At 39.0% G+C, this 19464-nt stretch overlaps 1 protein-coding gene across 1 annotated transcript in view; it reads right to left on the reverse strand.

The window, feature by feature from the left end:
• dnah7 (dynein, axonemal, heavy chain 7) overlaps window positions 1-19464 on the reverse strand; it is a 414399-nt gene that overhangs the window by 360322 nt on the left and 34613 nt on the right. Inside the window, exons 6-7 of the mRNA XM_043692898.1 lie at window positions 11825-12005; window positions 6067-6136 (exon numbers count right to left, since the gene is read on the reverse strand). Coding sequence (XP_043548833.1) covers window positions 6067-6136; window positions 11825-12005 — 251 coding nt within the window. The remainder of the gene's footprint in view (window positions 1-6066; window positions 6137-11824; window positions 12006-19464) is intronic.

Consider the following 19464-nt stretch of genomic DNA (forward strand, 5'->3'; position numbering starts at 1 on the left):
TCTCTCCTTCCAACTGCAGACTGAACTCTACCATATTATAATCGCTGCCTCTTAAGTGTTCCCTTACTTTAAGATCTTTTATAAAGTCTGGCTCATTATATAGCACTAAGTCCAGAATAGCCTGCTCACTTGTGGGCTCCATCACATGATATTCCAAAAAGCCATCCTGTAAGCATTCCTTTCTTTGGGTCCACTGGCAACATCATTCAACCAGTCCATTTGCCTATTGAAGTCCCCCAAGATCACTGTGACTTTGCCTTTCTGACATGCCCTATCTATTTCCTGATACATCTTGCACCCCTGGTCCTGACCACTGCTGGGAGGTCTGTACATAACTCCCATTATGGTTTTTTTTGCCTTTATGGTTCCTCAACTCCACCCACACAGACACCACATCATCTGACCCCATGTCATTCAGTGCCATAGATTTAATTTCACTCTTAACTAACAAGGCAACCCTGCCCCCTCTTCCCACCTTCCTGTCTATTTGATAAGTTGTAAATCCTTGAATATTTAACTGCCAGTCCTGAACCCCCTGCAACCACGTCTCTGTGATGCCTACCACATCATAATCATTCACAATGATTTGTGCCGTTAATTCATCTACTTTGTTACGAATACTACGAGCATTCAGGTAAAGTGCTTTAATGCTAATTTTCTTAGCCTCGTGATTTCCAACATCTCTAGTAATGTGTCCTAAGTTATCTTTCCCTTTTGCTTCATTCCTAGTCTGCCATGAACTTAAATCCTGCACACATGCTAACCTGCTGCTTATCTTTCTACTTGACTCCATACTCCCTGTTGCTTTCCCTTTCCCTTCCCCCGACTCACAAGTTTAAAGTCCTAATGACCATCCTATTTATCCTTTTTGCCAGAACACTGGTTCCAGAACACTTCAGGTGAAGACCATCCCGGTTCCAAAGCTGATGCTAATGTCCCATGAAATGGAAACCTTCTTTCCCACACCAATTTCTTAGCCACATGTTTACTTCCCTAATTTTCTTATCCCTATGCCAATTAGTACATGGCTCGGGCAGTAATCCAAAGATTATAACCCTTGAGGACCTGTTCTTCAATTTCCTTCCTCATGCTTAATACTCCCCAAATAAGTCCTCCTTCCTAGGCTTGCCTATGTTGTTAGTACCAATGTGGACCACAACAACCGCTCCAATATCCTTTCAAGCCGGTCGGAGATGTCCTACCCCCTGACACCGGGCAGGCAACACACCATCTGGGACTCCCCACCCAGCTCGCAAAGGACACTATCTATCACCTTAATTATAGAATCGCCTATAACAACTACTTGTCTTTTTGCTTCCCTCTCTTGAATGACCTTCTGTATCATGCTGCTGTGGTCAGCTGACTCATCCTATCCACAGCCTTTTTCCTCATCCATACAGGAAGCAGAAGTCTCATACCTGTTGGACAAGGTCAAGGGCTGAGGCTCCCCCACTCCTGAACTCAGAATGCCCTACCTGCCTCACTTACAGTCACACCCTATTGTTCCTGATCACTAACTGAATTTGAATTACTTAATTTACCGGGTGTGACTGCCTCCTGAAACAAAGCAACCAAGTAACTCTCCCCCACCCGATGTGCCGCAATGTTTGAAGCTCAGATTCCAAATCATCAATTCTCACCCGGAGTTCTTCCAGCAACCAATACTTGCTATAGATGTAGTCACCGCTGTTCACAATGGGGTTAGCCAGCTTCCACATCATACAGCTACAGCACATCACCTATCCAGCCATCTCTACTTATTTAATTAATTTATTCAAATATAGAACAATGAAGAAAGTAAATTTACAGCCCAGGAACAGGTCCTTCGGCCCTCCAAGCCTGAGCCGATCCAAATGTACTGTCTAAACTTGTCGGTCAATTCCGAAGCATCTGTATCCCTCTACTCCCCATCTACTCATGCATTTATCCAGACGCATTTTAAATGAATCTACCATGCCTGTCTCTACCATCTCTGCTGGCAACGCGGTCCAAACGCATACCCTCTATGTGAAGTACTTGCCACGTGTATCCCCCTTAAACTTTCCACCTCTCACCTTGAAAGCGTGACGTCTCGTTATTGAATCCTTCACCCTCGGAAAAAGCTTGTTTTTATCCACCCTGTCTATACTCTTCATGATTTTGTAAACCTCAATAAGGTCCCCCCTCAATCTCCTTTTTTCTAATGAAAATAAACCTAACCTACTCAACCTTTCTTCATAGCTAGCAACTTCCATATCAGGCAGCATCCTCGTAAACCTTCTCTGCACCCTCTCCAAAGCGTCCACATCCTCTTAATAATGTGGCGACCAGAACTGTACACAGTATTCTCAATGCGGCCGAACCAATGTCTTGTACAATGTTGACATGACTTGCCAGTTCTTATACTCAATACAACTTCCAATGAAGGCAAGCATACCATATTTTTAAAGGGGAAAATCTACCCTTCCCGGCAACCCTTGCTTCTCTCCGCCGTCTCTCCTCGTCGCTCTGTAGAAATGGAGGCCCAACTCCCAAGTTAAGTCCCTTTTTAAGGGGGAAAACTTACCCTTCCCAGCAGCCCTCGCTTCTCTCCGCCCTCTCTCGTCGCTCTGTAAAAATGGAGTCCTGAACATTGTGGCAAATTTAGCATGGCCAATTCACCTGATCTGCACATCTTTGGACTGTGGGAGGAAACCAGAACAACCGGAGGAAACACACGCAGACCCGGGGAGTGTGCAAACTCCACACAGACAGTTGCCCGAGACTGGAATCAAGCCCGGCAGCTCTGGCGCTGTGACACCATTGTGCTTCCATGCCACCCTACTTGTCACATCCAGTTTCCTGCCAATTCCCTGTAACTCTCGATTCCCCTACTGATCAAGAATCCATCTATCCCAGGTTTAAATATCCACAAGGACATTGTCCACACAACTCACGGTGGCAAGGAATTTCAAAGACTCACAACCTTCTGAGAGAAGAAATTCCTCCTCATCTCAGCCATAAATTTATTCGGAGACTATGCCCTTTGGTCTAAGAATCTTCCATTAGGGGAAAGATCCTCCTTATACTTACCCAGTCAGGCACCTTCAGAATCCTATATGTTTCAATGAGATCACCTCTCATTCTTCTAAACTCTATGAAGTAGAGTTGCAAATACTTAGCCTTTGCTCAAAGACAATTCCGCACCCTCCCCCCCCAAACTATGGATCATTCCCAATGAATCGTCTCTGAACTACCTCCAATGAAATAATACCTTTCCTTAAATAAGGGGATCAAAATTGCTCACAGTGCATTAGGATGAAAACATGAAAATAAACATGAAATGTGTACAATGTCGAATTTCATGAGTAAGACTTCTTAGCATCCATACATGCATAAGCATCATTATTTTATCTAACTGAGATTTAACAGAGATTTTCAGGGAGGTACCAACCATCTTAAAATTGATTATGGCATTCTGTTGTAAAGATGCATGCTTATCTGATGTTTCAGTAAAACTGCATGTATGTAATGGAAATTCACATGAACTAATATTTATAGAGCATCTTTGATACAGTAATATCCCTAAATAGTTCAATCAAACAGAAACAGACACTTGGCGATAACAGGAGAAAAAAAATCAGCAATGACTGAAAGAACAGATGGGCTTTCAAGAGTTTTGTAAAAAAAGCAAGGAAGAAAGTTTTAAGGAAAATGTTGCACTTAGATGTGAGACCAAAATATCCCAAAGCTGATTATCTATACAATAGATTACTATATATAGAGGAATAAAAGGATAAATCTCTTATCATATATAGACTCTTCATTCTTTAAACAATGTAATGCTTCTACATTTAATAATAATAAGATTATATTGATCGCCTCTGGGAAAACAATAGTCATGGAGAGCTAATTCCTGTATTTTATAAGGGCTTGACAATTTGTCACAGCAGTATACATGATTCAATGCCCATGTGAACTTCTGTTTTAAGAGCGTACAAATTTTTAGAAACTACATTAATCCATTTTGACCAGAAGTTGACTACGCTCTGACAGCACACTTCAAAATAAACTGCATCAACTAATGTTGGTAAAATTTGATGCGTGTGATTAAAGAATGTGAAGAATGTTTTTTCTCTCAATTAAGACACTGCAAGGGAAATTAACTCTCACCTTTCTTTATTAAGCATCACCCACACATCAAACAGAATATAACAGCATCATTTAGGAAAGAGGTAGTAATTGGAAAGAACTCACAATACTAGCTGTTTACCAAAGGTATTGTATTTTTCAGCTTCGTTTTGGATATTCCAGTTTGCACACTTACTGATGCTATTATATTATTATTTTTAGTCTGAACTAGAATTTCAAAGAAAGTGGTGTTTAACCTCCTCTGTGCACTTTGTCCGTCTTGCTTGCAATCAAGTAACTTCTTAATTCTGCACATCTTGGTTTATTTTAAGTCTTCGCATTACAAGAAAAAAGATACTTATTATGACCTTATAAATGGTTCCTTATTGAAACTATAACTTCTGTGGTCAATTTAATGGTAAATAAATGTAGAAATCCAACAAGTTCACTGACCTCATTACAGGTTGGTCCCAACATGGACAAAAGTGCTGAATTCCAGAGATGAGTTGAAAGTGACTGTCCTTGATATTAAGGCAGCATTTGACAGAGTATGCCAGTAGGAAGACCTAACAAAACTGTAGTGAAAGGGAAACATAGTGAAACCCTCCACTGGTCGGAGTCATACCTAAAACAAAGGAAGATGGTTGTGGTTGTTGGAGGTCATTCATCTCAGATACAGGACGTTGCTGGCAAGAGTTCCTCCGGATAATGTCCTATATCTAACCATTTTCAGTTGCTTCATCAATGATTTCTTTCCTCAAATATAAAGATCAGATGTGCAGATGTTCACTGATGGTCAACTCCTCACATACTGAAGAACTCTATATCCATACACATGAATAACATCAAGGCTTGGGCTCATGTGTGGCAAGTAATATTTGCAGCATACAAGAACCAGACAATGGCCATCTCCAACAAGAGAGAATCTAACCATCTTGACTTGCATATCAATGGCATTGCCATCACTGAAATGCCAACTATCATCATTCTGACCGGACCAGTTTCTTCTATTGTCAGTAATGGTGACAACAAACTATCAATTATTGTAACAACTCATCTGCCATCCTTACTTGGTCTGTCCCACATATGACTCCAGATCCATAGTAAAGGTTGACTCTTAACTACTATTCAATTAGGGATGGGCAACAAATGCAGAGATACCCACATCACACACTGGAATAAATTCTAGCAACCATTACCTCCATACCTCAGGCAGGTCACTGTATTGTTTGGTTTTCCTGAACCTATGCAGCAGTTCACCACAAATTCACAAAAGGCAAGTCACGCTCCTTCCACCAACATTTCCAAGGAAATTGGATGCTTAGCCTTCAACAGCTATCATACCTCAATGGGGCTTACCAGACTGGCCTATTGTCCCCAGACACCACTCATCTGCTTAACAGAGTGGGATCTTTCCATGCTTTCCTCTTTTTCTGGGTACAGATCCAGCACTCCCAGTGGTACTGTTGAGCTGCCATTCCTCTGATGGCTGGCAGCTCCTCGATGCAGGTGGCCCTCCTTTAAAGGGATAGCATTCCTGACGCAAACAGTCAGTTGCCTGATTCCCATAAACTGTGGCCATCTATCCAACAGAATGCCGAATCAGAGTTGCCCCATTTTCATTGTCAAGTCCCTGCTAAGGTGGTAACATTCTAGCCATAGTGTGAAAAGATGCTAGAGAGACAAATGTGTGGAAAATAAGCTGAAAGGCATTGAGTGAACCAAGGAATGAGAGAAATACAGAAGAAAAGGAACTTAATTTTTATAATCATTTATATTCATCATAAATGCAGAGATTTTCAAATAATAATCTTTGCTATATGTTATCTCACACACAGATATGCAAGTTGAGATGCCGTAATGAGTACTTAAAAATGTAAAACTACATATTCCTGTTAAATTTCAACCAATATTTCCTGCAGCCTCATATAAACAAAATAATTTTTTTAATAACTTCACTTTGTATAATCCTCTTACTCTGCACGATGAATAGGAACATCTTTCTTGACTTCTTCTTTCTCTCTGGGATCTCTTAAAACAAAGTCAACTGAAAATGAGAAATATGTTCGTAAAATATGAGCAAGTATCCAAATTCTCATTTTCATATCAATGTGCTTACAAAGACAGACCAACTACTACATGATATTGTGCTAATCCTGACTTATTATATCATTTCCAGAAGTCAGAAATCATTCTGAGCAGTACAATATTTTTGAAAGGTGTATCATTTGCAACAAAATTTAGAGAAAGAAAGGATCTACTTCTTCAAACATGTAACATTCAATATGAAATGAAATGTTTTGGACATAATTTCTCATTATAACATACCATATCTTTTCAATATTTCTTTAATTTCAAATCTGCAGCATCTGCTGGTCTAAAGACATTAATGGTCTCAGACTCTACATTTAGTTAATCTCTTAAATGAAGTGCACTGACATGAGTATTCAAAAAAAGACATTTGTTGATGGTTTTGACTCTTTATTCAACAATACTCAGGTTCTGTAGTACCAAACAATAATGAATGGATGCGGAGAAAAATTCAAAGAACAGATTTTTCTTAGTTCCTAACAAAATCGCAGACCAAGAATTTCAGGATATTTATTTGACACTGCATTCTGCTTCATTCAGCACAACAGCATTCATTCCAGAGGTGACATTTCAATATTTCCCACCGATTCCAGGGAGAAATCATGCGGTTTTGACATAGATGTTAATAGTTATCTTCATAAACTTCATTTTCAGAATTAAATAATTAGTCACCCACATTTTAAAAGAAACTAACTACAGAAACCACAGCTTAGTTTCTCCAGAAGATAAAAGAATTGTATCACTGGAACCAAAAGTGGGACTTGACTCCACATGGGCAGGCAGCCAGACCTAGATCTTACCAGAGGCAATCAACTAAGAAGCCACAGACTCGTTCAATTGAGAAATGTCATATACTTCCCAGAGATGCCTGTCCAAACAATAGTGCCACAGTCATAAGACTACATGAGTCCTGCAGCAGCCATACCCTGGAAATCCAATAACTGAACCCTATCCCTATGCAAGTAAAATAATGGTGGGGGCAGCGTGTTTCTCTTAATTGGGACATTTGAGCAACTGGTGGCAACCATGCTAATTTGCCACTTCTGCTAATTTGCCATAGCAGCAGGGAGATGTTAGGCTCCATAATAAATGCCTTTTTAACAATCTTCATATTTCCCAGCCTCACATTTTTTTTAAGAATCTATTCCTATGGTTGGTGTAATGGTGCTCAGAAAACAATATATCCTAAACTACCAGAGTTACTTCAGGCTTGATAATTTTTTGATGAGACCTTTCAAATATGTGATCACATTTAACTTAAATTTATGGCAATCTTCACATCACCAATGTTCCACTTGTTAAACAAATTATTAACATTACCCTTTATAACTTTCTCTTACATTTGATCACTTGAAAAACTTTCACCAAAGCATCCACCGGCAGTATAGTTACGTAGAATGCAGACCATGGAAGGCTATTCATATAACTGGTCAATACCAGGTTTATCTTTACATTAACCTCCTCCAAACTTTCTTCATCTAATGCAATCAATATAGCTTTATATTATTTTATTCCTCACAGGCTTATCTAGAGTTGACTAGCTCAGATGACTGGATAGCTGGTTTGTAATGCAGACTGACAGCAACAATGTGGATTCAGTTCCTGTACTGGATGAGGATACATGAAGATCCCATCTTCTCAATCTCGCCTCTCACCCAAAGTGTGGTGATCCTCAGATTAAACTTACCAGTCACATCTTTCTAATGAGAGAGCAGCATATACTGCTCTCAGACCATGGCAACTATCTGCCTCAATCACTGTTTTTCTGGTATGTCCCAAAGTCTTACTACCCTTTGGCTAAAGAACTTTCTCCTGAATTCTCTTTTTGGTTTCTCAATCTCACCTCTCACCCAAAGTGTGGTGATCCTCAGATTAAACTTACCAGTCACATCTTTCTAATGAGAGAGCAGCATATACTGCTCTCAGACCATGGCAACTTTACATTCTCTTAAATACAAGTATACTATCTGCCTCAATCACTGTTTTTCTGGTATGTCCCAAAGTCTTACTACCCTTTGGCTAAAGAATTTTCTCCTGAATTCTCTTTTTGGTTTATTTGTTTTAAAAAAAACTTTTATTTGTTTGTTTGGTTCTTATCATAATCTCCCACCAAGATGATAACATCCTGGCCATAGTGTGAAATAGTACCAGACAGAAAAGTGTAAAAAATGCGTGCTCTCAATGTTTTAATGACCAGATAATCTGTTTTTGTTATGTCGGTTGAGTGATAAATACCAGCCAAGGGATAGGAATAACTTCCCTGCTCCTGCCTGAAATGTTGCTATCAGATTTTTTTGTCTGCACCCAAGTGGAGATCCAAAACGTACCACCTTTAACACTGATGCATTCTGCACTGGAAAATTAACTTTGATTATTGTGCTCAAGTACTGGAGTGGAATTTGAGTCCATAAATTTCTGACTCATGGGCAAGAGTGCTAACAAGTGAGCTAGTCAACCATTTGTGATTAAGACAGTGACACAAATAACAGTGATCTAATGTTTATAGATTTCTGGACTCCACAGCAATGGAAATAACTTATCTATATCTCAACTCTAAAACTTTTTCCATATCTTAAGGACTTCAATCAGGTCACCCCTCATCCTTCTTTCTTCTAAATTAATGAGTCACAACTCATTCAACTATTTTCTGATACATATGCTCAATTCTGGCATATGTTGTGAATCCCTTTTTGCACCCATTTCAAAGCTTCTTTTTGAATATGTAAGTTGCAGAACTAAACTGCACACTACACAAAGGGAAATGGTAGATGTGTTGAATAATTACTTTGCCTCAGTATTAATTGTAGAAAAGGATGATAGTTTGCTGGAAGTTCCAAGGAAATTAATGGTGGTCAGAAACAGGGACTGAATAAAATGAATTTAAACAAAACATTGGTAATGAGGAAATTAGTGGAATTAAAGAGTGACAAAACCTTGGGACCTGACAATTTATATCCAAGGGTGTTAAAGGAAGTAAGAGAGGATATTGTAGATGCCCTACCTATAATCTTTCAGAGTTCCCTCGATACAAGAGACATCCCTTTGGATTGAAAAATTGCATAAGTCACTTTGCTTTCTAAGAAGGGTGAAATATGAAAAGCAGGGAATTTATAGTTATCCTATCTTCAGTGATGGAGAAATTGATGGAGTCTATATTCAAGAATGGGGGTAACTGAACATCTTGAAAATTTTCAGTTAATCAGGGAAAGTCAGCATGGATTCATGACAGGCAGGTCAAGCCTGACAAACCTCACTGAATGTTTTGAAGAGGTAACTATGTAGTGGATAGGGGAATGTCTACGGATTCTGTTTTATGGTCTTTCAGAAGGCATTTGTTAAAGTCCTACAAACAAAACTGTCAACATAGGTAGAAACCCATGGAATTGAGTGCAAATTATTGACTTGACTAGGAAATTGATTGAGTGGCATATGACAAAAAGTAGAGATGATGGATAGGTACTCAAATTGGCAGGATGTGACCAGTGATGTCCTATAATGACCTGTGTTAGCACCTCAATCATTCCCATTATTTATTAACGACTTGGATAATGGCATAGAAAATCATATATCCAAATTTGATGATGACACAAAGTTAGGTGGCATTGTAGACAATGGAGATGGTATTATAAAACTGCAAGGGATAATGATAGACTAAGTGAATGAACAAAATTGTGACAGATGGAACTCAACATAAGCAAATGTGAGGTTATCAATTTTGGATCAAAAACAGATAGATCAGGGTATTTTCTTTACGTCTTGATGTTAAATAACATGAATCTCCAAAGAGACTTGTGAGTTCAGGTGCAAAATCTATAAAATGTTACAAACAGGTGCAGAAATTAATCAAGAAAGCTGATGGAATGCTGCCCTTTATAACTAAAGAATAGGAGTATAAAGATGCAAAAGTTACGCTGTACTTATGTAAAATCCTGGTTAGATCATACTTGGAGTACTGTGAGCAGATCTGGTCAGCTTACCTTAGGAAGAATATATTGGCCTTGGTGTACAACATCGGATTTCAGGAGTTAAATTATGAGGAGAGATTATATCAATCAGGCTTATTTTCTCTAAAGTTTCGAAGGTTAAGGGGTGATCTGATCAAAGTCTCCATGATATCAACAGGAAAAGACAGGGAAGATAAAGGCAAACAATTTCCACTGATTGGGAATTCCAGAATAAGGACATAGTCTCAGAATTAGAATATGAAAATCAGGGAATTGATAGTTACCCTATCAATCATTCAGGAGAGATGTTGGGCAGTACTTCTACATCAAAGGGTAGTGGATATTTGGAACTCTGTTCAGAATCACTTGTTAATTTTAAATTTGAGATAGATCATTTTTTGTTAAGTAAAAGGTATTAAAGGATATGGGCCAAAGGCTGGTAAGTTAAGTTAGACCAAAGAACAGGAGTTTAGAAGATTAAGGGGAGATCTAATAGAAACTTACAAGATAATAAATGGCTTGGAAAGGGTGGACGCTAGGAAATTGTTTCCGTTACTCGGATTTTCTGAACTCGGATTTCACCAGTTTCCTCATTTCCCCTCCCCCCACCCTGTCTCAGTCAAATCCATCAAATTCAGCACCGCCTTCCTAACCTGAGATCTTCTTCCCGACCTCTCCGCCCCCACCCCAGTCTGACCTATCACCCTCACCTTGACCTCTTTCCACCTATCACATTTCCGACGCCCCTCCCCCAAGTCCCTCCCCCCTACCTTTTATCTTAGCCTGCTGGACAAACTGTCCTCATTCCAGAAGAAGGGCTTATGCCCGAAACGTCAATTCTCCTGTTCCCTGGATGCTGCCTGACCTGCTGCGCTTTTCCAGCAACACATCTCCGGCTCCGTTAGGCAAGGAGACTAGGACCCGTGGACACAGTCTTAGAATTAGAGGGGGTAAATTCAGAACAGAAATGAGGAGACATTTCTTCAGCCAAAGAGTGGTGGGCCTGTGGAATTCATTGCCGCACAGTGGAGGCTGGGACGCTAGATGTCTTCAAGGCAGAGATTGATAAATTTTTGATGTCACACGGAATTAAGGGCTACGGGGAGCATGCGGGTAAGTGGAGTTGAAATGCCCATCGGCCATAATTGAATGGCGGAGTGGACTAGATGGGCTGAATGGCCTTACTTCCGCTCCTATGTCTTATGGTCTTATGGTCTTATGATCTCAATGAATGGTGAAACAGGCATGAGGAGCTGAATGGCCTATTACTATTCCTGCATTCCTATATACTCCTCATGTGAAACAACCAAGTTTCTGTAAAAACCTAACATAACATCTCTACATTTATTGTTTTGGTGTTTGTTTTGCTTTTTTTTTAAATGGCCTTATTAACCAATATTACTATTTTTCACCTCTTATTATCCAAACAGCATGTGTTCTCCTTATTTTTCATGCCACTTTTCACGTTAAAACAAATGTGAAAATTAAGCTTACCAGTGATCTGCAAACATCATGAAACCTCAGTGAAGTTAAAATCAGATAATATATGCCATAAATGCAACCCTTAACTCCATCCCACTGAAATCCACTCTCCACAGCAATAGAACTAAAATCTTGAACAACACAATCTTTATAAGAAACGAGAGAATCAGTAAACTTTGATTAGGCATTTCCAACATTAGTAAAATATAACGCTGTACCTATTGCTTTCTTCACACTAAGGAGATAATCTTCTTTCATTTCATCTGAAAGTGATTCAATAGTAACAGTGTGTGTTTTGAGACGGAGTGGGACCAAGGACAATACATCTTCTAACCAGCTGTCTTCCATCGGCGCCACATGGTCTGTGTCTATTCCATGGTTAATATAATAGTAATACCGCTGCAAATTTAGAAACCAGGAACACGGAATTAACAACTGGCAACTCTACAGTAAAATGACACTGGTTACAAATTGACTGTGTTACTGTAATTGAAATCATGGACATCATACTTCCTTAACACTTGGATAATTGCAAAACAACCTAAAGCAATCGTTCAAGTGTATCAATACTTGATTTGTGATCAAATCTATTAAGATATGGCAAATGCAGATTAATGCACCAATATTGGCTGTTTGTCCTTTAAAGTTTGAAGTGGTAAAATATTTGGCAAGAATCACAAAATCAAAAATGAAATCATTAAACCTTTTTAAAAACTGAAGAGTAGAGTTTTATATATCATTCTCCACTTAATCCTTTTTATTAGTTTGTTTGACAAGTTATCTCATACCTGCCAAAGGAAGGATGTTGTGAAACTTAAAAGGGTTCAGAAAAGATTTACAAGGATGTTGCCAGAGTTGGTGGGTTTGAGCTATAGGGATGACTGAATAAACTGAGGACATTTTCCCTGCAGCATCATAGGCTGAGGGATGACTCTATAGAGGTTTATAAAACCATGAGGAGCATTGATAGGGTAAATAGGCAAGGTCTTTTCCCTGGGGTGGGGTAGTTCAAAACTAGGGGGCACAGATTTAAGGTGAGAGGGGAAAGCTATAAAAGGGACCTAAGGACGGTGCATGTATGGAATGAGCTGCTGGAGGAAGTGGTGGAGGTCGGTACAATTACAATATTTAATGTATATAAATAGGAGGGGTTTAGAGAGATACAATCCAAATGCTGGCAAATGGGATTACATTTATATAGGATTTCTGGTTGGCGGACGAATTGGACCGAAAGGTCTGTTTCCATTCTGTATACCTCTACGAATGACATGTAAAATCTTTTTTAAAAACCACACAATATAAGACAATCTATATTTTTTCTTTATTTGCCATGATGTCCACAAGCATACATTTCACATTTATAGCAGGCAACAATCTATACTGAGAAGGTACAATAGAAATCAATTGCAATACATTAAACATGCAGGCTAGATTGGGCATTTGTAAACTCTTCACACCTCATTAAAATGCAGTTACCAGAATTATTTACTCAACTGTGCTTGCCATTTCACCATGCTGATGGTTAAAATTGTTGGTTAAAAGGAATAATCAATTGTAAGAACAGGTGTCATGATTTGGAGATACCGGTGTTGGACTGGGGTGTACAAAGTTAAAAATTACACAACAGGTTATAGTCCAACAGGTTTAATTGGAAGCACACTAGCTTTCGGAGCGCTGCTCCTTCATCAGGTGGTTGTGCACCTTCATCAGGTGGTTGTGTTCAGAGTTCTTGAATTGTTGCTGATGCTGTTGAATTACAGTGGTCTGAACCATTAAGAAATTGGAGCAAATGCAGTGAAATTTTATGTGGCACAGTTGATTCATGTTCCAGCAACTGTCATATGCTACTACAAAAGGAAGATACTGAAACTCTGGGCTCTTTTGAACTAACTTACCATCCTCACCAACTCCCCTCCATCCTCCTCAATTATCCATTGTGTTTTATTTTCTTTGCCAATTTGGGCCTTAACCTGACTTTCTTGATTTTTGCTTTCAGAGAGCACTTGTTCATTAGTCTCTCATTTAAACCTCCTTACTTGTCGCATTACAATTTCCACCAAATTCAGTCATTTACCATCACTCATTTTCTCTCCATCACAAACTTTCCCCATTTTCTCTCCCCATCCTACGTCATTTCATCTCCTTAAATAGTTATTACATTTCTATCTTTTCCAAGTTCTGAAATTACAGAATCTAAAACTTTGTGGCTGTTTCTATCTTGACAGATTTGCCAAACCTGCTGAGTATTTCAAGCATTTTCAATTCTTATTTTGAGCACATGCTGCCTCTTTTGATGCATTTAGGATTACTTAGTAAATTTTAATGATATACAGTGCACTCTCTGGAGTATGTCTGCAGCTATCATGGTTTGAGAATTATAGAGTCATAGAGTCATACTGCATGGAAACAGACCCTTTGTTCCAACACTTCCAAGCCAACTATATTCCCCAACCAAAATAGTCTCACTTGCCTGCATTTGGCCCATATCCCCCCAAACCTTTCCTAATCATGAACTTATTCAAATATCTTTTAAATGTTGTAACGGTACTTGTATCCTCCACTTCCTTTGAAAGTTCATTCTACACATGAACAATTCTCTGTGTACATGTCCTCATGTCCTTTTTAAATCTTTCTTCTGTCACCTTAAAAATATGCCCTCTAGTTTTGAACTCCCCCATCCGAAGAAAAAGACCCCTGTCATTCATCTTATCTATGCCCCTTGTGGTTTTATAAACATCAATAAGGTCACCTCTCAATCTCCTAAATTCCAGCAAAAAATGTCCCAGTTTGTCCAGTTTACTTTTATATCTAAAACCTGTCATTTCCAGCAACATCCTGGCAAATCTTTTCTGAATCCTCTCCAGTTTAATAATATGTTTCCAATAACAGGGCAACCAGAACATCACACAGTGATCCAGAAAAGGCCTCACCGTTAACCATATATAAATGACAAAACATGAGTTAGGAGTAGGAGGAGGCCATTCAGTATCTTGAGCTTATTCCAGCACTCAATAAAATCATGGCTACTCTCATAATCTCAAATCTGCCATTCCCACCTACCCTGAAAAGCTTTCGCGCCTTTGTTTATCAAGAACCTATCTGCAGCTGCCTTAAAAATATTCAACATCGCACAATTGGAGGCCCATTGTCTGTTCTATGATAATCCTGGTGAAAGAATGAACTACATGAACTTGTGGGCGGCACGGTGGCCCAGTGGTTAGCACTGCTGCCTCACAGCGCCTGTAATATTCAACATCGCACAATTGGAGGCCCATTGTCTGTTCTATGATAATCCTGGTGAAAGAATGAACTACATGATTTCTATACTTGGCACGAGTCAAGGAGTTGTGAGACAGTCATTAGCATGACTGCAGAGGGTAGCCTTTGTCTCTCTATAGCTATCTTTGGAAAGCATTCAACTCTTGAAATGAAGCAAGAACACTCTTAAGGATATAGGTGTTTATGGTACCAGGCGCAGATGTGGTACCAATGATCACAGATGACTTGTATATTGCCAGAATGCAAACCTTTTCTGATGAAGAAATCAGATGTGTTATGATATGGTGCTCTCAACTTACCTTACTCAAGCCATGGGTTTGACCACTGTTCGCTTTGCACTCTTGTTTCAGACAGCAATAAACAATTTTTGTAGCTCATCCATTCATTCTTTGAATGTTTGCCATTCCTTTCAGGAACATTTCCCAATACATCATAGCCAACTTTCAATGCTTGCCATTCAGGGAAACACCTAAACAAAATCTCTTTGTTTCCTGTCTGCTAACCAGTTTTCTGTCTGTCTCAATAAATCCCATGCACTTTAATTTTACACATTAATCTCTTATGTGAGACTATGTCAAAAGCCTTCTAAAAGTCCAAGTAAACCACATCTGTTGATCAACTCTACAAGTTATATCCTCAAAGAATTTCAGTAGATTTGTCAACATGATTTTATTTTTTTCATAAATCTATGCTGACTGTGTCTGATTCTACCATTATTTGTAAAGTGCTCTGTTATAAAATCCTTGATAATGGACTCTAGAATCTCCCCAACCAATTACGTTAGACGCACTGGTCTATAATTCACCGATTTCTCTCCACATCCTTTTTTAAATAATGGGGTTGCATTAATTACCCTCTAATCTGTAGGAACTGTTCCAGAGTCCAAAGAATCTTGAAAGATGACTATCAATGCGTGCACTATTTCTAGGGCCACTTCTTTTAGTACTCTGGGATGCAGATTTTCAGGCTTAAGGTAAATACCTTAAATTAGCCTTCAATCACATCAATTGAGCAAATACCATTTCTTTACTAATATAGATGAGAACCTATGCAAGGAGTCTGAGGAAGGGGAATCAAGGACAAGAACAAAAGACAGAAAGGGAAACAAGAGAAGTGAGAGGCAGATAAATCAAAGGTCAGAATCAAACAAGGCCACAGTAAAAAGTAATTGGAATAGGATAAGATTTTTAAAAAGAGAAGCCTGAATGCACAAAGCATTCAAAATAAAGTGGATGAATTAGGCGTGCAAATAGATTTAATCAGGTCTGATATCATTGGGATTACAGAAACATGCCAAAGGGTGACCAGGAATGGGAAATTCAGTATTTAGGAAGAACAGATAAAATGGAAAGAGGTGAAGTTGCATTACTGGTTAAAGGGGATATAAAACATTTGGACAGGCACTGAATAGGAAAGTTTTAGAGGGATATGGGAAAAATGCAGACAAACTAGTTTAGTTTGGGAAACCTGGATGAGTTGGACCGAAGTGTCTGTTTCCATGCTCTATGGCTCTATAACTCCAAACATTTTAACTATCATTAAAATTTACCAAGTAATTCTAAGTGCATCGAAAGGGGCAGCATATGCCCAAAATAAGAACTGAAAATGCTGGAAATACTCAGCAGGTTTGGCAAACCTGACAAGATAGAAACAGACACAAAGTTTGACTCTATGACTGTATAAACAATATCGAGGAAAGATATCAACTCAAACAATTTAGAATTTATGTGAGTAGAATTGAGAAATACCAAGGAGCAAAAAATATCAGTGGGGGTGAGTAATTTATAGAACATAAAGCTTGATGTTGAGAATGACATTAAACAGGAAATCAGAGATGCACACAGTAAAGGACATCTGTAAATATGTGTGACTTTAATCTGCGTAGAGATTGGGTGAATCAAATTAGTCACAATACTATAAAGGAGGAACTCCTGGGATGTATACAGGATGGCAACAATGATACATTGAGGAACCAATTAGAGAACATAATTTCTTAGGCTGAGTATTATGTAATGTGAAAGGAATAATTGGTAATATAGTTGTGAGAGATCTCTTGCGGATGAGTGACCATACAATAGAATTTTCATCAAGATGGACAACGAGATAACTGATACAGAGACTAGGGTCCTGAAACTTAATAAAGGAAATTATGATGGTCTGAGGTGTGATTGGCAATGATGGATTGAGAAATGTCACTGAGAGGAATGACAATGGACAGGCAACACCAAACATTCAATGGGAATGAGTGAACTAGAAAAATTGTTTATTCCTGTCTAGCATAAGAGTCCAAACGGAACAGTGGTCAAACCATGGCTTGTGAGGAAAATTAGAGATAATATTAAATGCAAAAAGACGCATACAAATTGGCAAGAAGACAGTAGACCTGGGGATTGGAAATAGTTTAGAAGTCAGCAAAAGACGTCCAAACATTTGATTAAGAAGGGGAAAATTGTGTATAAGAGTAAGCTGCAGTGAACATAAGAACTGACTGTAAAAGTTTCTATAGGTGTATATAGGGAAAACAAAATTGGAGAAAATTAATATAGTTCAGTTATAATCAGAAGTGGGTGAATTTATAATGGGGAGCAAAGAAATGGTTGATGAACTAAATCCATGCTTCACTTCTGTCTTCACAAAGGACAACACAAACAATATACCAGAAATAATGAAAACACAGGGTTTAAAAAGAGGGAGGAACTGAAGCAATTCTGTATTAATAGAGAAATAATGTTGGAGAAATTGATGGGATTGAAGGCTAATTAATCCCCAGGGTCTGATAATGTACATTCCAAGAAAGTGGCCTAGAAATAGTAGCTGCATTGGTGGTCATCTTGCAAGATTCTTCAGACTTTTTAATCAAGCATAGGAAACTGTAAGTTTCCTGTATCTCCTTTGCATCCTGAGGGGAGCTAACTGCTGCAACCTCTTCACGTGGACGTCTTTCAGTAGCCGCTGTAGATTGTTGATCATCCTGAGCTTATGAAGCATTTCTGCTTCCTCATTTTCTCTGTATCTCTTTGTCCAGCAACCACAGCGACAATAACCCCTGCTGTGACTGGATCCACTGGGGATGGTTCTATTGGGCTTATGTCAGGAATACCAGAAACAAGGCAGGTCCTTAGCAATATGAGCAGTCAGCATTTGCACCACACAAAATGACAGCTTCCGAAACAGTGAAAAATGAAGGACTCTAACAAGGATCCCTTACATGGATCTAATTGAGATGTATGCAGCACCAACCAAGTTGTAAAAATACAGCAGGAAATTGTACGTCTGGTAGGGTTACTGAAACTGAATACCCATCCTTCCACTCCACATCACCAAACAAGGGCATGACTACATATAAGAATGCATGCTAGAATGTACTTACAGTTCAAGGTGAGAGGAAATCAGCTTCATGCTCTTGGAGATTTTCAAATTTCCTTATGAATTGTGGTGTATAGGTGACAGTTTAAATGTCACCTATGATCACTTTCGCTGCACAGAGATGAACCTAATCAGTTTGTAATGACACGATGAAAATTGCTTGGGGCCAAGATTTGATTTTAACATTTAAGTTGGTCACTACATACTGTGCACATGGAAAATTTTGTGATTACAGATGTTTTTAAATTGTACTGTGTAAACATCTGACTAATTTAATTGCCCATGATTGGCCTCACATCACTCAAGTATAATCCATTCTCGCAGGTAGAAAGAAAAACACTTGATTCATTCCAGGTGTAGTGACAGCATTTTTAATCTCCATTGCACATTGACCATTCAAATGAGGATGAAAGGCAAGTTGTGCTTTGCAAAGTTTGTTGCAGATTCAGTTTATCAATCTCGGTGACCCCTGGCTCTGAAAGCACCACAGGCCTACTGACACTATCAAAGCTGCTAGACCAAGATCAGATAATGTCCTTGGTTTATTCTGCAGGTATCCCTAACTGACAACTGTCCTTGACTAAAGACTACTCCCCCTATACTTTGAGACATGGCTATTTAATTGAATCAATGGCAGTATGCTTGCCATAAGTTGCTACCATATTGGGCAGATGTAACATTGAAATAGCAAGGTGCTGTACAGCAATGTATTACCCGCTTCATTGATCCTGGCAAAAATGACAGGCTGTCTGGCTTTGTATCTGTGCTAAAAGGCAAGAACAAGATGTAGCTCCTGTGAGCCTTTAAGTTCTGAATGATGCATCAAAATACAATAAAAACAAGGCAAGGCAGAGATCCTGTGAGTATCCAACATGCAAAGGCAGTGAGCAGTAAGGCAACCAGCAAAGAACTCTGAAATGCCCCTTGCTCCAATGCAAAAAACAGGTACCTGCCTCTACACACAAAATGGCTGTTAGCAGCACTGTAGAGATGTCCTGGAGTTGAAATGACTAACCTCCAACAATCAACCATCTTCTTATGTGTCAGGTATGACTCCATACAAGAGAGCTGGGCCCTTAAATTCCCATTTATTCCAGTTTTGCTAGAGCTCCTTGATGCCACACTTGGTCAAATGCAACCTTGGGTCTAGAGCTGTCACTCTCACCTCTGGAATTCTTCACTTTTGTTCATGTTTGAACCAAGGCTGTACTGA

The sequence above is a fragment of the Chiloscyllium plagiosum genome, chromosome 7 (genome assembly GCF_004010195.1).
Source record: "Chiloscyllium plagiosum isolate BGI_BamShark_2017 chromosome 7, ASM401019v2, whole genome shotgun sequence".
NCBI classification, from domain to species: Eukaryota; Metazoa; Chordata; class Chondrichthyes; order Orectolobiformes; family Hemiscylliidae; genus Chiloscyllium; species Chiloscyllium plagiosum.